Source organism: Rana temporaria, chromosome 4 (assembly GCF_905171775.1).
Source record: "Rana temporaria chromosome 4, aRanTem1.1, whole genome shotgun sequence".
NCBI lineage: Eukaryota > Metazoa > Chordata > Amphibia > Anura > Ranidae > Rana > Rana temporaria.
The window spans coordinates 23175442-23197590 of record NC_053492.1 but is presented as its reverse complement, the minus strand read 5'-3'; the positions used below and the strand labels follow the sequence as shown (position 1 = coordinate 23197590).

Sequence of the window (22149 nt, the reverse complement as noted above, 5' to 3'; positions counted from 1 at the left end):
GACAAGAAGAATGTCTTCTCTGTCCTGGAACTGAGGCTTTCAGAGCATGGGGCTTCACTTAGTGCTTCAAAGATTACTGTAGAATTATCACGAGTGAGTAAATCGTACCATTTTCTTCTGAAATGTCATGAGGTCCGTGGGCTAGTTACAGGAACAACAACGCACACTTGGACACATGATAAATGGGTGTTGCCAGCTTTTACTAATTATCTCTCTTTTAAAGGGAACATGTCAGGTCACCCTGCAAACTTTGCAGAAGTAGACATACTATTTTGTTTTTAAAGCAGCCCTTGACAGCCCTAAATACCAATAAAGAGCTAGTGGGGGAAGCCGCCGAGGCAAAGCTAGTGGGGGGGAGCCACCGAGGCAAAGCTAGTGGGGGGAAGCCACCGAGGCAAAGCTAGTGGGGGGAAGCCACCGAGGCAAAGCTAGTGAGGGGAAGCCACCGAGGCAAAGCTAGTGAGGGGAAGCCACCGAGGCAAAGCTAGTGGGGGGAAGCCACCGAGGCAAAGCTAGTGGGGGGAAGCCACCGAGGCAAAGCTAGTGGGGGGAAGCCACCGAGGCAAAGCTAGTGGGGGGGAAGCCACCGAGGCAAAGCTAGTGGGGGGAAGCCACCGAGGCAAAGCTAGTGGGGGGAAGCCACCGAGGCAAAGCTAGTGGGGGGAAGCCACCGAGGCAAAGCTAGTGGGGGGAGGCCACCGAGGCAAAGCTAGTGGGGGGAGGCCACCGAGGCAAAGCTACTGGGGGAGGCCACCGAGGCAAAGCTAGTGGGGGGAGGCCACCGAGGCAAAGCTAGTGGGGGGAGGCCACCGAGGCAAAGCTAGTGGGGGGAGGCCACCGAGGCAAAGCTAGTGGGGGGAGGCCACCGAGGCAAAGCTAGTGGGGGGAGGCCACCGAGGCAAAGCTAGTGGGGGGAGGCCACCGAGGCAAAGCTAGTGGGGGGAGGCCACCGAGGCAAAGCTAGTGGGGGGAGGCCACCGAGGCAAAGCTAGTGGGGGGAGGCCACCGAGGCAAAGCTAGTGGGGGGAGGCCACCGAGGCAAAGCTAGTGGGGGGAGGCCACCGAGGCAAAGCTAGTGGGGGGAGGCCACCGAGGCAAAGCTAGTGGGGGGAGGCCACCGAGGCAAAGCTAGTGGGGGGAGGCCACCGAGGCAAAGCTAGTGGGGGGAGGCCACCGAGGCAAAGCTAGTGGGGGGAGGCCACCGAGGCAAAGCTAGTGGGGGGAGGCCACCGAGGCAAAGCTAGTGGGGGGAGGCCACCGAGGCAAAGCTAGTGGGGGGAGGCCACCGAGGCAAAGCTAGTGGGGGGAGGCCACCGAGGCAAAGCTAGTGGGGGGAGGCCACCGAGGCAAAGCTAGTGGGGGGAGGCCACCGAGGCAAAGCTAGTGGGGGGAGGCCACCGAGGCAAAGCTAGTGGGGGGAGGCCACCGAGGCAAAGCTAGTGGGGGGAGGCCACCGAGGCAAAGCTAGTGGGGGGAGGCCACCGAGGCAAAGCTAGTGGGGGGAGGCCACCGAGGCAAAGCTAGTGGGGGGAAGCCACCGAGGAAAAGCTAGTGGGGGGAAGCCACCGAGGAAAAGCTAGTGGGGGGAAGCCACCGAGGCAAAGCTAGTGGGGGGAAGCCACCGAGGCAAAGCTAGTGGGGGAAGCCACCTAGGCAAAGCTAGTGGGGGAAGCCACCGAGGCAAAGCTAGTGGGAGCACCAAGCAGTGGTGAAAAGCTAGTGGGACCACCAAGCACCAATGCACAGCTTGTGAGACCACTGAACATCGAACACCAACTTTGCCTCAGTGCTTAGTGGTCCTGGACCTCTAAGCACCAATACAAAGTTAATGATACCAAAGTTTGTGTTTCCTGTTATTCAGATATTTACCATACTGTGTGCTTTAGATCAGAACTTATTTTTCAAGGTTTCCCAGATATCAAAAAAATTCAGGAAAAAATAAATAAAAATGAATGTCAAGTGGGATGTACTGGACAAGTACATACTAAATCCACTCTAAAACATTGAGGATGGTGAACAGCAAACCTTTCCTATGCTATAAAAATGCTAACAAGTCGCTTGTTAAAGTGTATCCAAGCCCAAAATCAAAGATGTAAATTACCAATCCTTAAAGCCCCAAATACTCACCTTTGCTCCAACCATTCGACCTCGGAGAGGTCTCTTGCCAGCATCTCCTGCCCAGCTTCCGCCAAGTTTTGAGCAGTCTTGATTAGCGGGCATGGCATAAGACAATTCCTGCGCATGTTCAGGAGTTCATTCATTCTGGCATACAGATACGATGACGAGAATGTACTCCCCATGTTGACAAGGATGCTCTCCAAGGGGGGCTCCATTGCTCCTCCATAGTGAGGAGCAGCCGCCCTAAGATAGAAAGTGTGTTACTGGCAGGACCACCAGGTGAAAATCAAATAAAAAAAAAGTCTAAACCTAATGCAGCAACCATGTCTAAGGATTGGTGGGCTGCAGTCTATAACATTTTTGTTTTTGGGTTTAGATACGCTTTAAAAAGACAAAAAACTAAATTTTATTTTCGAATTTTGATGAAGTGGGAAAATCCTCCCCTACTCAAAACAAATCAAAAAAACTTTTGGCTTTAATAGCCCCAACTCTGACTAGTAAAAGGAGGCAGTGAAATGGGCTCACCTCTTGGGGACATCAATGCTGCAAGACACTGATCTCTGAGCCACGCTGGCAGGCCCTGCAGGGCTGGTGGACAGAGTCTGCTCCATCGGCATGCTCGTGGCTCTGGGGGTCTCCACGAGACGGACGTCCTCTGTCTTCCTGCAAAGGTGGAGCCCCAGTTCCAGAACGAAAATCTTCACTTCGTCGTCGACGTGATTGTGCTGCTCCACCAAACCGACCCATTCCTTTCCGTTGTGGGTGATGTACACCTATCAGAAGGAAAAAGAGACCTTACAATGTGCTCATTCTTTTTTAGGTTTCTACCCAAAAAGTTTATTTCAATGCAACTATTCACAAGGCCTGACCAAAGCACACTGTTCTCCATCTCATAGTCCTCCATTGTGTTTTAGTCAAAAGGGGGCTTTAACCATGAATGTGGGCAGGCCCGGATTTCCCACAAGGCCACTGAGGCCAGGCCTTGGGGCGGCAGGGCACCAAGGGGCGGCAGTGGCATGGAGTCCCCCGACGCCTGGAACATACAGTTAAGGGCGGTAAATTATGGGGGAATCCGCTCGCTCGTTAACAAGCGATTGCGGCGATGTCGCCGAAATTACTTGTAAAATGTGTGCTCCCGTCCGTACTCCCCTCTCCCCCCCACCCCACATACCTCTTTGCTGGCTCTGTCTTCGGGACTCCGGCCTCCCCCCGGCCACCGAGTCTGTCTCCTGTCCCTGCTGCCTATGTACACAGAGAGAGGGGAGAGCTGTGCTCTTCCCATCTCAGCTGTGACAGGAGTAATAGCACAGTGCTAGGACTCCTGTTTTGGAGGTGACAGGGTCAATAAAGAGAACATGTCACCTCCAATTGCTATCACCCAGGGAAATGTTTTCTGTTGTGTGATAGCAAAAAAGTTAAGTTAACAAAATTGATAAATAAATAAGAAATAAAATAAAAAAGTAAAGAATAAGAAAAATAATAAGGAAAATAATAAGAAAATTATACAAAAATGTAAAAAAGTAAGCGACAAGCTGCTAATAATAATAAAAAAAAAAGAAAAAAAAAAAAAGATAAAAAAGTAAAAAAACGAAACAAAAACATATTTTAACTAACCGTGCCGCTCATTCTCCATTGATTTGGGGGGGGGGGGGCTTGGTTGGCAGGGAGGGGGTGCATTGCGGAACCAGGCCTTGGGGCGGCAGGGAGAGCAAATCCGGCCCTGAATGTGGGGGAGGTCAAGGAGGATCAGACCCAATAGAGAAGGCATATGTAATTAGCGGACCTCCAGCTATTGCAGAACTACAACTCCCATGAGGCTAGCAAGACTGACAGCCACAAGCATCACTCCCATAGGCAGAGGCATGATGGGACTTGTAGTTTTGCAACAGCTGGAGGTCCGCTAATTGCATATCCCTGCAATAGAGTCTACTCTTGTGGCCAATCACCAAGCTACCAGGTCATTCAGTGTGGCTTTCGTGCACCCCTCTATAGACATGAAATATGACCAATGGTACATGAACTGGTTCTTATGCTTTCCCAAATGCAGAAGCAGAGATCAAAAGTGAAACTCATGTCATTCAGATGACCAGAGGGTGAACATTGCACTACAGCAAAATGTTTATCCTCAACAAAGACAATGGTATAATAAAACCAAAACGCTATTAGTCACTGAAGACTATGCTATTCAGCACAGAATGATAAAAAGGCACACAAATACCGAATTGGGAAGCCACATAATGAGAGGGACCATTAAAAAAAAAAAAAAAAAAAAAATTGGCAAGCACTCAACCAGGAAGGTGAATAGGCAAGTAGGATAAAAAGTAGAACCTGGGAAAAACACAATGGAGGTAGTGGGAATGAAACATGTTTGCCGGCAAGCACTGGTTTGTGTGCTTTTGCCACGTTTTATCATAGCATAGATACATAGACGACATCTTTGTCATAGTAAGTGCTCATACGCACACACTATTTTCTGGGAAGGAACACAATGGCGAGGAATGAAGCACATTTGCTGACAAGTACTGGTCTGTGTGCCTAGATCACATTTTATCATGGCAGAGGTACATAGACTACATCTTCGCCATCTGGATGAAGATGTCGTCTATGTATCTCTGCCATGATAAAATGTGATCTAGGCACACAAAGAAGTACTGGTCGGGAAATATGCTTCATTCCTCGCCATTGTTTTATCCTTGTGAAATGGGATGAATTTATGGAATAATTTAGATTCTTAATCTAAAAATTCACCATTACTACTATGCTATACAGGAAGCCCTCTTTTCTACAACCTAGGGCCTTCATGCATAGCATACCCTACAGCGAATACTTGAAGGTACAATGCAACTACTCTTGATGAGGGACGGTGAACAATAAGACTTAACTTTACTGGCTCTCTGCTCATGGAGCTCTGAGAGCTGAGCGATCAGCGGTGTTTGATCGCTTGGTTCTCAGTCTTAGAGCAGGCAAGGACATTGATCTGATGCTGCATCCACCTAGTACGATTCTTGAAAAATAAAAAACCCTATACTTCTTTCATTCCTATAGCTCCTCACACGGAACCAAAAAAAAAAGAGAAGGCGCAGCCATATAAAAAAAAAGACAAATCTTAGCTCCAAAGATGGGATAGTTGAGGGGGGGTCTGGATTGACAACAGGAATTGGTGCACACTTGAACGAGCAGCAGAAGTCCTACCTTTTGTCCTGGGTACAGCTTGAAGCGGTTGGTGGACAAGTTGGTGGGAAACATGACCTCCTCCAAGCACTCTTTGTAGCATCCACCCTCATAAGCTCCTAGTTGAGCTGAAACGGCAAGGTCTCCCGCCGACTCCACCGTCATGCAGTCTGCGGATAACATTGGGGTAGTGCACACCCGGGCTCCAAGCAGAGACCTCTTCCCAAGCCGTTTAGATAATATGCTCGCCATGTTGGCTAGGGAAAAAAAAAGGGGGGGGGGGGTTATTAAATTTGTGAAGACTCAGTGAACAGCAACCATAAACACAGTGCCTGTCCCCCAGACACATACTTCCCCCCCCCCCCCCATCTAAAACGCTGCCTCCTTCCTATCCACCCTCAAACCCCTTTTCCACTCTAAGAGGCTCCAGGCCACGGTTGCAAGTTCCCTCCTCCACATACAATACAAGACCATGTCTGCATTGTACGAGAGGACAGAGAAAGTCAAAACTTTTTGGAAACGTAAGAAACCAGTTTATTTTTCTTTGCGGTCTGGTTACTGATTTCACATAAATTCTTATCCTCGAATCAGGAAGCGAGTGGAAATCTCTCCAGTGCGAGGGGAATGCCCATCTCTTTTTTATTTTTATTTTTTTTAAACAAGAAAAAGGAGGAATTTCCATCTTAGTTGTCCCTTCAAACAGGTGTCCCCATTGGAAGACAAATATTTGCACACCACAATGAAAAACCCCTCCGTATTTTGTCTAATATGCTTATTTCCTATGATCGCAAGTGCCATCTAGTGGCCACAATGCAGTATTTTTTCCTGAAATACCTCAATCCAGAAAAATACCACATTTTTGGCCACTAGCTGCTGGCAAAAATCATAAATAAAATAAAAACCCATCCATATTAGAGAAAAAAAAAAAAGAAGACGACGACCATAGTATCAAAAAGAATCCCTCCGAACATAAAAAGAGTACCCAATGCTATAAACACATATATTACTATAATTAAATACAATATCATAAAAAATAAACTATTTGAAGAATGCCAACATGCATTCTCAAGGAGCACGTGATATTATAAACCAACATATGCACATGACAAAAAAAAACACCTAAAAGGATGCCAAACTTCCCCATTCATCAGTCAGATGATAAGCTCAATGGACCATCAAATGGGGAAGTCAACGTGAGCCCTATTTTGGAATGATCCGAGTCATTATTACACACAATACATACAAACCACACCACATACAATACATGACTATAGGAAGTGCTGAGGATATTGCAAAAAGTATGGACACCAGAAGCGAGGTAAAAGTAGACAATAGTATAATGGCACCCACCAGCGGAATGGAGCCCCTGTCCCACCAGCGGAATAGAGCCCTTGTCATAGAGCCCTCGTCCCACCAGCGCAATGGAGCCCTCGTCCCACCAGCGCAATGGAGCCCTCGTCCCACCAGCGCAATGGAGCCCTCGTCCCACCAGCGCAATGGAGCCCTCGTCCCACCAGCGCAATGGAGCCCTCGTCCCACCGCCCCACCAGCGGAACGGAGCTACTCTGACAAACAGTATAATGAAACCCTTCTCCCATCGAGTACTGTTGTAATGGAACCCTTCTACTATTGACTACCGATGTAATGGAACCCTTCTCCCATTGACCAACATGATGGAACCCTTCTACCACAGACCCCCAACATAATGAAATCCTTCTATTGACCACCAACATAAATGGAACCTCCACCCACTGACCACCAACATAATAAAAACCCTTTTATTGACTGCCGATGTAATGGAACCTTCACCCACTGACCACCAACATAATGGAACCCTCCAATCAACTACTGGTGAAATGGAACCCTTCTTTCATTGACCACACATAATGGAACCCTTCTCCTGTTGACCACCGTAATAATCAGTTATTTCCCCACGGAGCATCCATACGAAGAACCGCTGCAATCTGCACTGTCTGTGTATCTTTTCTGCCCATTATTAAATCATTTGTTTCATATCATCATATTGACCATCCCTGTAAGCATTGAGCAGGTCAAGAACTCCACATTACTTATTATTCAGTCCTACATTATGCACGCCAATCTATGGAGACCTGTAGATCTGGTAATCGTTATCAGAGGTTCCCTGAGGCTAGAAAGGTATTTTAAAGGACCCATCCATGTTAAACAGATAGAGAAAACCTGCTGTAGACACGGGGTCCGTGAAGTAGACTCTTTGTGCTGCGCCAACTTGTAGAAAGTTCCAGTCCCGTCTCACATCTTGCGTCCATATGGAATATTCCAAGATTTATTTATATGAGAAAAAAAAAAAATACAAAAAAAAAAAATCGCGTCTAGCTACACTGGGCTGTAAATCTTCCCGGGAACCTCTGGAAGAAGATTTGTAGAAATTTTGAAGGCACAGTACATTAGTTGCACATGCTGTCTCTGGCCGAATATGAAGTGGACCCGTCTTTAAAATTCCCACTTTACACCCGTGATTGTCAATGTACTAAACATGGATTGTCTCCAATGGGACCCCGGAAATACCCAGAGGGCCACATTTAGTACTACAGAGGATTAAAAGCTACCTGCTACCAGAGATGGTCGGAGACTGGGAACTTGGCGAGAAGCTCGCAGTGTGCGGTGAAATCAGAGTAAGCCATTTCAGTCCAGGAGAGGAGCCGCTACATCCGTGCGAGACTGAAGGCAAGGACAGAGTTCCAATTTAATACTAAAAAAGGAAAAACGCGATTTATTTTGCTGCTGGAACAAAACAAGTTTAACGAGACCAAAGCCTATTAGATCGCAGATAAGATATAGGAAAGGTTTGGCGGCCTTCATACTCCCAGATCAGCCATAGCCTGGGGCGGTTGAATTTCCAGGAACGCTTTCGGGAGAAGGACACGGAAGGAGTGACAATGAGCGTAGTCAGTGTATAAATAAGAGCAGGGTTTGCTTGGAATCTAGGAGCCAGCTAAAAAAGTTAGGAGCCAGAAAACACGCCCCGTCCCGACGAGCTTGCACGCAGAAGCGAACACATACGTGAGCAGCGCCCGCATATGTAAACGGTGTTCAAACCACACATGTGAGGTATCGCCACGATCGTTAGAGCGAGAGCAATAATTCTAGCCCTAGACCTCCTCTAACTCAAAACATGCAACCTGTAGAAATTTTTAAACGTCGACTATGGAGATTTTAAAGGGTAAAAGTTTGTCGCCATTCCACGAGCGGACGCAATTTTGAAGCGTGACATGTTGGGTATCAATTTACTCGGTGTAACATTATCTTTCACAATATAAAAAAAAAATTGGGCTAACTTTACTGTTGTCTTCTTTTTTTTTTTTTTATTAAAAAAATAAATAAGTGTATTTTTTCCCCCAAAAAAGTGCGCTTGTAAGGCTCGATTCACACCTATGCATGTTGCTTTTGAGCGTTTTTGCAATGCTTTTTGCGGTGCTTGCTGTGTTTTTTGACGTGCGTTTTTACCGCAAATTGTGTTTTTTTTTAGCCAGTATTTTTTTTCCCCATTTCCTTTAACAACCAGCTATGAACAGGTTGGGGGGAAAAAAACGCAAATCGCGGCAAAATGCGTTTTGAATGCAGGTCCATTGAATTCTATTGCATGCAAAACGCTGCTTTTTGCTGGAAAAAAAAGACCCTGACCCTTTCCAAAAACGCAGTGGCACAAAAAAGCATTGATGTGAACATGTTCCATAGGAAACCATGTTAAAAAAAATCTGCAAAATGCACCAAAAAAAGCATTAGTGTGAATGGAGCCTAAGACCGCATGTTCTAACTGGAGGGGGGTGGGACTTACTAGGGGAAATGACAGATCGCTGTTCATACATTGTATGAACAGACGATCTGTCATTTTTCCCCTAAGAGAACTGGGATCTGTGTGTGTTTACACACACACAGATCCCGGTTCTCGATGTGTCACCAGTGATTGCCCAGCGGTCATCGCGCCCACCAGGCACTCGAATCGTCACCGGTTTGGGCGCGCCCCTAGTGGCCTCAGGGCGAAGCGACGTAACATAACACCGTTTCGCCCAACTGAGCCATTCTGCCGCAGTAAAACTGCGGTGGCTGGTCGGCAAGTGGATAAACAATGTTACTTTGAACAGGCTGAAGCGAAACAAAGTAACATTTTTTTTTAAACATTGAGATAAATGTATCCCTCTATCAGGCAGGCGATACAGAATAATATTGTTTATGACACAATGTTACTCTGTATCCATCTCCTATCTGATCAAGGTTTATAAATATTATTCCTTATCTCCTGCCAAATCAATGTATCTCTCAAGCTCAAGGTTTATAAACAATGGGCCAGATTCACAGATGAAATACGCCGGCGTATCTACTGATACGCCGGCGTATTTTCAAATTTGACGCGTCGTATCTTTAGTTTGAATCCTCAAACAAAGATACGACGGCTTCTGGCTTCGATCCGACAGGCGTACGCCTTTTGGATCGTAGGTGTAATACTTCGGCGCCCGCTGGGTGGAGTTTGCGTTGTTTTCCGTGCCGGGTATGCTAATTAGTTGTTTACGGCGATCCACGAAGGTACGTGTGTTCGTCGCATTCTCTTACGTTGTCGCTAGTCGGCTTCTCCCGGGGGACAGTTACAGCTGCTATTTCTTGGCTTATATTTAGACTTGCCATGTTAAAGTATGGCCGTCGTTCCCGCGTCTAATTTAATTTTTTTTTTGCGTAAGTCGTCCGTGAATAGGAAAGGACGTAACGCACGACGCCGTTCAAAAAATGACGTCGGTGCGACGTCATTTCGCGCAAAGCACGGCGGGAAATTTCAAAAGGGAGCATGTGCAGTACGTTCGGCGCGGGAACGCGCCTAATTTAAATGATACACGCCCCATTTGAATTAGGTGGGCTTGCGCTGGACGGATTTACTCTACGCAAATGCAATACGTTACGCCGCCGGAATTCTACCTGAATCTGGCCCAATGTTACTTTGTATCTCTCTAGCTCCAGTCTGGTCAAAGTAACATTGTTTATAAACATTGATCAGACGAGAGATAGAGATACAAAATAACATTGTTTATAAACATTGATTAGACCAGAGAGAGAATGTTTATAAACAATGTTTCTTTGTATCTTTCCATCTCTGGTATAATCAATGTTTATTACCAATGTTAATTTGTATCTGTTTATAACAATTGATCAGACGGGAGATAGAGATACAAAATAACATTGGTAATAAACATTGATTATACCAGAGATAGAAAGATACATATAAACATTGTTTATAAACTTTGGGCTAGATTCAGCAAGAATTTACGACGGCGTATCCATTGATACGCCGCTTAAATTCAAAGCTGCGCCGGCGTATCTTCTTTCTGTATTCAGAAAGCAAGATACGCGGAAATTAGGCTAAGATCCGACTGGCGTAAGTCTCTTACGCCGTCGTATCTTAGTTGCATACTTACGCTGGCCGCTAGGTGGCGCTGCCGTCGATTTCAGCGTAGAATATGCAAATGAGCTGGATACACCGATTCAGAAACGTACGTGCGCCCGGCGGATCTTTTTACGTCGTTTGCGTAAGGCTTTTTCCGGCGTAACGTTACTCCTGCTATATGAGGCGTATCCTATGTTAAGTATGGACGTCGTTCCCGTGTCGAATTTTGAAAATTTTACGTCGTTGGCGTAAGTCGTTGCAAATAGGGCTTTGCGTAAATTACGTTCACGTCGAAAGCATTGACTATTTGCAACGTGATTAGGAGCATGCGCACTGGGATACGTTCACGGCCGGCGCATGCGCCGTTTGTGAGAAACTTCATTTACGTAGGGTTATGTTTTATTTGCATAAAACACGCCCACCTCTTGACAATTTGAATTCGGCGCGCTTACGCCGGCAGATTTACGCTACGCCGCCGCAACTTACAGAGCAAGTGCTTTGTGAATACTGCACTTGCCTCTCTAAATTGTGGCGGCGTAGCGTAAATAACATACACTACGCCCGCACAAATTTACGCCCCCCCCTACCTGAATCTGGCCCATTGTCTCTCTGGTCTAATCAATGTTTATTACCAATGTTATTTTGTATCTCTATCTCCCGCCTGATCAATTGTTTTAAACAATGTTACTCTGACCAGACTGGAGCTAGATAACATTGTTTATAAACATTGAGATAGAGAGATTGCAAAATACCAACAATTTTTTTTTTTTTTTAAATCAGACGATTGTAATGTCTCACTATGGACTGCCCCTCCCCCGTAGAGCGACAACACGTTGAGAGAGTTTGCCCTGAGGCTGTAGAGCTATGCGAATCCTTCCCTTTCCTCAGATGTCACACGCCTGTCCTAGTAGCCTATTGCACTTTCTAACAAATTCCTGACATGTCAGCAAAGCCGGGCGGAGGAAAGAAGGGGGGAGGGGGGGGGGGGGTTGCAGCTCAGACGTGCGCTGGAGGTGACAGTCAGTGCGTTGTCATATCAGCCACATGCAACCCTGCTAATCATAAACCAGACTGGGTGCAGAAAACAGGATCTGGATTTCCACACTGCTTTGCAATGAGTGCCATTTGCCAACACCCCCCACCCCCTCAGTTCCTGGGCTGGTATGAAAAAAAAACACTTATGTCTGCTCGGCCCATCCGTCACGGATAAAGCTGTGCACTGGAGATTCCTTCCAGTTTGAGGAATGAGGCATGATGTGCCTCACTGGGGTGTAAAAAAATAAATAATAAATTAAAATAATAATTTTTTAAATACCTTTTCTTTTAAATAAAGAAAATTATATTGTATTAATAATAAAAAATATATATCTCTCTCTCTCTATATCTATACACACATTTATTTATTTTTTAAAGGATGTGTGTCTGTATAATAAATATATATTTTTTTAATAAAATTGTAATATTAAATATATATATATAATTGTTATTTAAAAATATATATATATAAAAATGTTATTAAAAAAAATATATATATTTTATAGAGAGAGATATATATATATATATATATATATATATATATAGTAGCAAAGTGTCATTTCTTCAGTGTTGTCACATGAAAAGAGAGAAAAAAATATTTACAGAAATGCGAGGGGTGTACTTACTTTTGAGAGATAGAGTATGTATAGTAGAGCTGCATGATTAAGCGTAAAATAATCACAATCTCGATTCACTGTATTTGTGCAGTGGTCTTTCAAATGCAATTTTTTGGGGTAAAAAAATGACTTTAACCTCCCTGGCGGTATGATTCTGTCTGGAATTACGTACCAAAAGCGGTACATTTATTTTGCAAGGAAATTGGCGTTTTATACTGTAGGCCTGTAATTTTTAGAAATAACTCACTTAAATCTGACCAAGCAAGAGTCTTGTAGGCATCCCGGGTATGATTTTTTTTTTTAAAACAAAATTATAAATTATAATATAATAAATAATTATAAATAATTATAACAAATAATAATATAATTATAATAAAAATTATTCAATAATGTAATCAACTCAAAATCACTGAAATTTGCAGTTGCAGAATTGTCGCTGTCATTATTTTATTTTTTTTATGACGAATTTCCCCGCAAATCGCTATCGCACAATTCTGCAAGTGATTATAATTTATTATCGCTGTTTTCTAGCTGATCTAAAACCATTTTTGACATAAAGGGACACTTTTGGACAATCTACAGTTTTTAGGCAGAAATGACATTTTTTATTATATAAAAGTACATGCAGGGCACTGGGCAGACCACTAGGGACAAGGGGTGTGTGTATTTTTTACATACAGTACTGTAATCTATAAGATTACAGTATACTGTATGTAATGTGTTTGTTTACTTTTTTGAATTTGGCGCCGTTCTCCGTCCCCGTGCGTCGTAACGTCGCAGGGAACGGAGATCGGCGTCACACGGGGACTGTGAATCGAGCGAGGAGGTCCCGCTCGCTCACACAGCGGGTGGCATCGCTGGATCCAGGGACAAGGTGAGTAAACCAAGCCTGTGGATCCAGCGAAAGGTAAGCCCGTCCAGCCCGAGCGCGACTCGGGTTTGCCGATCCTAACATGTAAAACCAACCCCGAGTCGCGCTCGGGTTTACCGTCAGGGGGGTTAATAAATAAAAAAAAACAACCAGTAAAGTTAGCCCACATTTTTTTTGTAGAATGTGAAAAATGTTACGCTGCGAATATATATATTATATATTTTTTTGTTTTTATTTATTTATTTGGGATGTCCCTATACCGGTATCGATACCGAGCAGTACAAGTACTCGGGGGAAATGCTCCGATGCTTCACCCGATACCTGGGCAGTCAGTTACAAGTCTTCTCATGCTGTCTTCTCCCCCTCCGTGCCGTCTTCTCCCCCTCCGTGCCGTCTTCTCCCCCTCCGTGCCGTCTTCTCCCCCTCCGTGCCGTCTTCTCCCCCTCCGTGCCGTCTTCTCCCCCTCCGTGCCGTCTTCTCCCCCTCCGTGCCGTCTTCTCCCCCTCCGTGCCGTCTTCTCCCCCCTCCGTGCCGTCTTCTCCCCCCTCCGTGCCGTCTTCTCCCCCCTCCGTGCCGTCTTCTCCCCCCTCCGTGCCGTCTTCTCCCCCCTCCGTGCCGTCTTCTCCCCCCTCCGTGCCGTCTTCTCCCCCCTCAGTTTGTCAGGATGGAGAGTGGCGGTAGGAGCCGCTAAACCCGGCTCCTACCTTTTCCGAATGGACAGAGTCAGTCCATTCACATAACTGAGCATCGTAACCTGTGTTTACGATGCTTCAGTTTATGAATGGAGAGGAGCTTCTCTCCATTCATTTTAGCTGAGGCTGCAGAGAAAGGGACTGGGGAATCTGTGTCCTTAGTCCCTTTCTCTGTCTTAAAAGGGGAGATGTCAGAGGTCTGTTAAGACCCCTGATATCTCACCAAAGCCCCCCCCAACAGGGCTAATTAAAAAATGTAAATAATAATAAAAAACACACTGACAATCCACACACACACCCAAAAATTAAAGAAATTCACTCTTTTTTGCACATTTCCAAATTTGTAAATAAAAATTAAATATGAAACAAAAAATAAAATAAATCTTCTCTCGTTTGTACATTTCCAAATCTATATATAAAAAGATGAAATATGGAATAGAAAAAATAAACAAAAAAAGAAAACTGGCAGGATCGCCGGGAGTGGTGGAGGTGTGGAGAATGGTGTAGGGGTAAATCCTGAAAAAAGACAAATACAAAATGCAGCCCCCACATCTAAAACGCTCTTAAATATACATTTTTTGGGTTCAGATATGCTATAAAAATAATAAAATAAAAAAAAAAAAACACACACACACACAACACTGAAAGCAAGAAACAAAAAAACAAATAAAAAGTAAAAGATCCTGCTTGAAATCTGGTGGTGAGCTTACAAGTTCCTGTGCATTTTTCTTAGCCATGGACTACACAACACCTCCCATCTAGGTTATGGAGATATGGGTTTAGATACAAATTTAAGCACAATGTTTACAAACAAAAATTTAAAAGAAAAGAAATACAATAAAAAATACAAAAGCATATAATTGAGGTTTTTCATGCGCATGGAATGAAGAGCGGAGAGCTGACAGTGCCAAGTTTTACCAACAAGAGTTTAGATACACTCCGACTATGAGGAGCCGGTACAACTCTAAGACTGAAGGGGAGCTCCACAGACAAACGGCATGTTTTCAGTTCGTAGTGCAGATTGGAACTGGCGACATTCTTGACATGTTTAACATATAAGAATGCAGGTGGGTGTGGTGAGGAATTGATCCAAGGCAAGACAGACGGGCTGGGTCACCAGATAAAAGGGGAAATCGCTTGGCATTTCCCCAGATAAGCAGATTGAAGGTTTTGAAAAAAAAAAATAAAGAAATAATTAATAATAATCCCCACCCCCCAAAATCAATTTGAACAGAGGACCTTCCTGTGCAATAACTGCTACTCGCAACTCAAACGTTTATAGGCTCCGCCCAGCGTCCTAGAGGATGCATGTACGGTTGGTTACTCAACATCTCCCTGTGGCATCACATTTCCCTCTCCGAGCTTCTACCTCCATCCCTCCCACAGCGTTAGAAGTTACAGCCTCAGAGATAAGGCGCATCGCCCGCCCCCAGCCTAGGCGCAGTCACGGAGGGGAGCGCATCGTCCGCCCCCAGCCTAGGCGCAGTTACGGAGGGGAGCGCATCGTCCGCCCCCAGCCTAGGCGCAGTCACGGAGGGGAGCGCATCGTCCGCCCCCAGCCTAGGCGCAGTCACGGAGGGGAGCGCATCGTCCGCCCTCAGCCTAGGCACAGTCAACCGGCGGCGCAGTGCCCGCCCTCAGCCTAGGCGCAGTCACGGAGGGGAGCGCATCACCCGCCCTCAGCCTAGGCGCAGTCAACCGGCGGCGCATCGTCCGCCCCCAGCCTAGGCGCAGTCCACCGGGGGGGCGCATCGTCCGCCCCCAGCCTAGGTGCAGTCCACCGGGGGGCGCATCGTCCGCCCCCAGGCCTAGGTGCAGTCCACCGGGGGGCGCATCGTCCGCCCCCAGGCCTAGGTGCAGTCCACCGGGGGGCGCATCGTCCGCCCCCAGGCCTAGGTGCAGTCCACCGGGGGGCGCATTGTCCGCCCTCAGCCTAGGCACAGCATTCCTTGAGCACCGTCCACAACGTGCATGTGCAACCCCAAGCACATTGATGCATTGGAACTAAATACCCCATGTTTCCTTGAAAGTCACTGCCTCAGCCTAGGCACAGTCACGCCCTCAGCCTAGGCACAGTCAACCGGGGGCGCATCGTCTGCCCTCAGCCTAGGCGCAGGATTCCTTGAGCACCGTCCACAACGTGCATGTGCAACCCCAAGCACATCGATGCATTGGAACTAAATACCCCATGTTCCCTTGAGTGCCAGCCACAACGCACATGCGCAACCCTAAGCACAGCGGCGCGTTGAAACTATATACCACACGATTCCTTGAAAACCAGCCACAACGTGCATGCGCACCCCTAAGAACAGTGATGGATTGGAACTATATGACCCATGACACCTTGAGCACCAGTCAAGGCGCATGCGCACCCCAAGCGCAGTGAAACTACCCCCGCCAGGCGTGCAAAATATTCTTCAGTACATCTTCTATAGAGAATAGAGAATAGGTACAGCCAGGTAGAAAAGCCTGTCCCCCATCAGGATGTCTCCTCTGTGTGGAAGCAGTGATCTTTCTGCAGAGGTCCGGCATCCCCTGCTGAGTCAGCAAAATGTGTGCCCAGTGCAGAAAGCGCTAGCTCTGACTCACAGGGACTGTTGTGCCTCTGCAGAGAGACCACTGCTTCCACAGCACTTGGTGCAAGGGTCCTTCTCTGCAGCACAATGTACCTGGAATATATTTAAATAAGATTTCAAACTGAAAGATCAATTGGGCTTTACCTAATGAAAGTGTTTAAACAGCCACCATCTCTCATCAGCAGTGCCGTCCCGTCCTCTCGGAATGACATAATTCTAGAGCACGCCGGAAAATAAAAACGTAATAAACTCTTTAGCAAGATCCCAAACCCAATTCCATCTATAGGATGTCGGTTCTAAACCGGTTATAGTGTAACCCTGACCATCTCCCTACCACATCTGCAGTATATTGTCTGCAGCCTCTCACCATTGCCTGCGTCCTGTCTGCAGCCTCTGGCCACCGCCTGCGTCCTGTCTGCAGCCTCTGGCCACCGCCTGCGTCCTGTCTGCAGCCTCTGGCCACCGCCTGCGTCCTGTCTGCAGCCTCTGGCCACCGCCTGCGTCCTGTCTGCAGCCTCTGGCCACCGCCTGCGTCCTGTCTGCAGCCTCTGGCCACCGCCTGCGTCCTGTCTGCAGCCTCTGGCCACCGCCTGCGTCCTGTCTGCAGCCTCTGGCCACCGCCTGCGTCCTGCCTGCAGCCTCTGGCCACCGCCTGCGTCCTGCCTGCAGCCTCTGGCCACCGCCTGCGTCCTGCCTGCAGCCTCTGGCCACCGCCTGCGTCCTGCCTGCAGCCTCTCGCCCATCGCCCTGTCTGCAGCCCATCGCCCTGTCTGCAGCCCATCGCCCTGTCTGCAGCCTCTCGCCCATCGCCCTGTCTGCAGCCTCTCGCCCATCGCCCTGTCTGCAGCCTCTCGCCATTGCCTGCGTCCTGTCTGCAGCCTCTCACCATTGCCTGCGTCCTGTCTGCAGCCTCTCACCATTGCCAGCGCCCTGTCTGCAGCCTCTCGCCAGCGCCCTGTCTGCAGCCTCTCGCCAGCGCCCTGTCTGCAGCCTCTCGCCAGCGCCCTGTCTGCAGCCTCTCGCCAGCGCCCTGTCTGCAGCCTCTCGCCAGCGCCCTGTCTGCAGCCTCTCGCCAGCGCCCTGTCTGCAGCCTCTCGCCAGCGCCCTGTCTGCAGCCTCTCGCCAGCGCCCTGTCTGCAGCCTCTCAGCCAGCGCCTGCGCCCTGTCTGCAGCCTCTCGCCAGCGCCCTGTCTGCAGCCTCTCAACCATCGCCTGCGCCCTGTCTGCAGCCTCTCAACCATCGCCCTGTCTGCAGCCTCTCACCATTGCCTGCGTCCTGTCTGCAGCCTCTCACCATCGCCTGCAGCCTCTCACCATCGCCTGCGCCCTGTCTGCAGCCTCTCGCCAGCGCCCTGTCTGCAGCCTCTCAACCATCGCCTGCGCCCTGTCTGCAGCCGCTCGCCATTGCCTGCGTCCTGTCTGCAGCCTCTCACCATTGCCTGCGTCCTGTCTGCAGCCTCTCACCATCGCCAGCGCCCTGTCTGCAGCCTCTCGCCAGCGCCCTGTCTGCAGCCTCTCGCCAGCGCCCTGTCTGCAGCCTCTCGCCAGCGCCCTGTCTGCAGCCTCTCAACCATCGCCTGCGTCCTGTCTGCAGCCTCTCAACCACCGCCTGCGTCCTGTCTGCAGCCTCTCAACCACCGCCTGCGTCCTGTCTGCAGCCTCTGACCATCGCCTTTAACATGTCTGCAGCCTGTCTGCTCACTCCTACATTATATGGGGCCCCATAGTGACATCAGGGGCCACACTCGTGGGTAAAATTCCCTAGGACCCAGCCTTTGTCAGATCCGGCTGATCCAAACATAACAAGCCGCGCTCACCCAGAAGTCAGGGACAGAGATCTCCCGGCACACACATCCTCCATCATACAATATTGATGACGGTTGTTACAATGTAGCGGCACGGTCACATGATCTGCGTTACAATCTGGGGCAGGAACTCCCGGCTTTAAATAAAACTCAGGAGCAACGCATACGGCCAGACAGATCTGACAAAAATATAAACAATTAAGCAGAACGCAGCGAGGAGCCCAAAAAAAAAAAGTGACACAATTTGCGCATTTGACTTAATTCGCAAAGGTAATACATCAATGTACATACGTTGCAGAACGACATGAGGCACGTGATGCACTAACAAAACCATGATTGTACTGTGTGTGGATGCCACGAAGGCGAAAACACTGGTGTCAGCTCAGCTTGGCCGCCACCTGGAAAAGGGCAGGGGGACAGCTGCCGCCTGGGAAGGTGGGGGGGGGGAGACGAAGGACAGCTGCTGCTGGCTTGGAAGGGGGGGGGGGGTGGGGGAGACTAAGGACAGCTGCTCCCGGCTGGGCCTGGGGGGGGGGGGGGGGGATGGGGGACAGCTGCTGCCACATGGGCCGGAGGGGGGGGGGCAGAGAATACGAGGGACAGCTGCTGCCCGCTTGGAAATGGGGGGGGGGGAGACGAAGGAAAGCTGCTGCCGCCTAAGCTCGGGGGGGGGAAAATATGAGGGGCAGCTGCCGCCATCTGGGACAACAAGAGACAGGAAAGACCAGGTTACAGCTGCTGCTGGGATTAAAAAGGGGGGGGGGGGAATGTGGGGGACAGATGCCACCCACCTGGGACTCGGGGGAAGACGAGGGATAGAAAAGACGAGGAACTGCCGCCTGTTGTCCGAGGGACAGCTGCTGCCCGCCTGGGACGCGGGGGGAAGATGAGGGACAGGAAAGACGAGGGACAGCTGCTGCCGGCTTGGAAGGGGGGGTGGGGTTTGGGAATACCAGGGACATCTTCATATTGTGGGGAAATATGAGAGACAGGAAAGACGAGGGACAGCTGCCACCGCCTGGGGCTGTGGGGGGAGGCGATGGACAGCTGCAGCCTCCTGGGGCTGTGGGGGGGGAGGCGGGGGACAGCTGCAGCCTCCTGGAGCTGTGGGGGGGGAGGCGGGGGACAGCTGCAGCCTCCTGGGGCTGTGGGGGGGGGACAGCTGCAGCCTCCTGGGGCTGTGGGGGGGAGGCGGGGGACAGCTGCAGCCTCCTGAGGCTGTGGGGGTGGGGGGAGGCGATGGACAGCTGCAGCCTCCTGGGGCTGTGAGGGGGAGACGAGGGACAGCTGCAGCCTCCTGGGGCTGTGGGGGGGGGAGGCGGGGGACAGCTGCAGCCTCCTGGGGCTGTGGGGGGGGAGGCGGGGGACAGCTGCAGCCTCCTGTGGCTGTGGGGGGGGGGGGGACAGCTGCAGCCTCCTGGGGCTGTGGGGGGGAGGGAGGCGGGGGACAGATGCAGCCTCCTGGGGCTGTGGGGGGGAGGGAGGCGGGGGACAGATGCAGCCTCCTGGGGCTGTGGGGGGGGCGGGGGACAGCTGCAGCCTCCTGGGGCTGTGGGGGGAGGCAGGGGACAGCTGCAGCCTCCTGGGGCTGTGGGGGGAGGCAGGGGACAGCTGCAGCCTCCTGGGGCTGTGGGGGGAGGCAGGGGACAGCTGCAGCCTCCTGGGGCTGTGGGGGGGGGGGGGGGGAGACGGGGGACAGCTGCAGCCTCATGGGGCTGTGGGGGGGAAGACGGGGCACAGCTGCAGCCTCCTGGGGCTGTGGGGGGAGGCGAGGGACAGCTGCAGCCTCCTGGGGCTGTGGGGGGAGACTAGCCTTAAATGCACTGGCCTTCGGCTACAAATCGCTTTCCCTCCATGGGATTGAGAGGTGGCATCTTGCAATGAGTGGAGGTGTGGGTGGAAAACAATCTTAGCCTGAAAAAAGAAAACGAATGCAGTGTCCAGGACTAGGAAGCGTCCATGTATTAGATTACTATCCTTGGATTAAGCCTGTGTTTACAAACAGAGGAAATAAAGAATTCATGAACATAAAAAATCCCCCCCGAGGGCGGATCACTCGGTGGACCTCTTCCGATCACTCCACACGTCAGTCTGAGGAATGGAGCGCAGAGGGCGGACCGCGCCAACATTTACTAACAAGTCACACATGAGCTGGAACAGGACAACATGCAGGAGGAGCAAAACAAAAACACAGCCGGACAAACCCGATTTACAAGAAGAAAACTCACAGAACGCAACGAGGCGCCACCAATCACAATATGGATGTGGAGGGTCTGACCCTGGCTTGCCAACCGTCAGTAAATTTACAAACAGTTTGTAAAATGCGTAATTTTTGCATCTGTCCATAAATGTCCAATACAGACAGACTACACGTCCATAATAGACATTTATGGACAGATGCAAAAATTACGGATTTTACAAACTGTAAATTTACTGAAAGTTGGCAACCCTGCCCTGACCTATAGGGGGCGACCTCCCCAACACATTGAAGTCTACCTTAGCGCCCATCCTATACTTTATATAGATACACACACCTGTACAGATAGAACGTACAATAAAAAAAAAAAAAAGATAGAGATATATATCAGAGTTTGACAAATTTGCTTGGAATCTAGGATCCAGCTAAAAAACTTAGGAGCCAGAAAACGCGTCCCGCCGAGCTCACTCATAGAAGCGAACGCATACGTGAGTAGCGCCTGCATATGTAAACGATATTCAAACCACACATGTGAGGTATCGCCGCGATCGTTAGAGCGAGAGCAATAATTCTAGCCCTAGACCTCCTCTATAACTCAAAACATGCAACCTGTAGAATTTTTTTAAACGTCGCCTATGGAGATTTTAAAGGGTAAATTTGTCGCCATTCCACAAGCGGATGCAATTCTGAAGCGTGACATGTTGGGTATCATTTTACTTAGCGTAACATTATTTTTCACAATATAAGAAAAAAAAATGGTCTAATTTTACTGATGTCTTATTTTTTAATTTAAAAATAAAATATAAAAATAAAGTGTATTTTTTTCCCCAAAAAAGTGCGCTTGTAAGACCGCTGCGCAAATACGGTGTGACAAAAAGTATTGCAACGGCCGTCATTATAATTTATTTATAATATATATATATATATATATATATATATATATATATATATATATATATATATATATATATATATATATATATATATATATATATATATATATATACACACACACACACACACACACACACACACACGAATAAAATAGAACCCCCCAAATATATATTTTGGGGGGTTCCAATTAGAGGGAAGGAGATTGCAGTGAAAACACAGGGGAAGCTCCATTAGCATTGCTGGTTGTCTTGCCATGCCAACGGCCACCATAAGATGGCGCCAGATCACAGAAGGCCGCAAAACCACGGCCTCAATTACTGGCTGGCACGGCCCGACGAGGGGGCACACAGAGACACAGGATGGGGTATCCTGTGTCTCTGAACGACCTCACCGCACGATCGCGTGAGGCCACGGCTTTGCGGCCTTCTGCAGGCCTATGCGTCCTTCCCCAGGTGTCAGGTCGCTAATTCTAGTCACAATTGCGACCTAGTGCCTGGATTTTGTCGAACCCTGGTATACACCCCGTTTTATATACACACCTATACTACAATATACAGTATACACCCTGTATACTATATACACCTATACTACAATATATTAGAGCTGCAGGATTCTGGCTAAAATGAGAATCACAATTTTTTTGCTTAGGAGATGGATCACGATTCTTGGAGCGCAACATCTTTCACATTAAAAACAAAAGAAAATTGGGCTAACTTTACGTTTTTTTTATTTTTTTATTATTCATTGAAGTGTATTTTTT

At 48.6% G+C, this 22149-nt stretch overlaps 1 protein-coding gene across 2 annotated transcripts in view; it reads right to left on the bottom strand.

Moving 5' to 3' along the window:
- ZNF395 (zinc finger protein 395) overlaps positions 1-22149 on the bottom strand; it is a 42759-nt gene that overhangs the window by 13234 nt on the left and 7376 nt on the right. Inside the window, exons 2-4 of one of the 2 annotated variants that reach the window (XM_040348122.1) lie at positions 5311-5546; positions 2644-2891; positions 2128-2361 (exon numbers count right to left, since the gene is read on the bottom strand). In XM_040348122.1, the coding sequence (XP_040204056.1) occupies positions 2128-2361; positions 2644-2891; positions 5311-5541 (713 nt within the window). In that variant the 5' untranslated portion in view covers positions 5542-5546. The remainder of the gene's footprint in view (positions 1-2127; positions 2362-2643; positions 2892-5310; positions 5547-22149) is intronic. The other variant, XM_040348123.1, reaches the window with a different exon arrangement.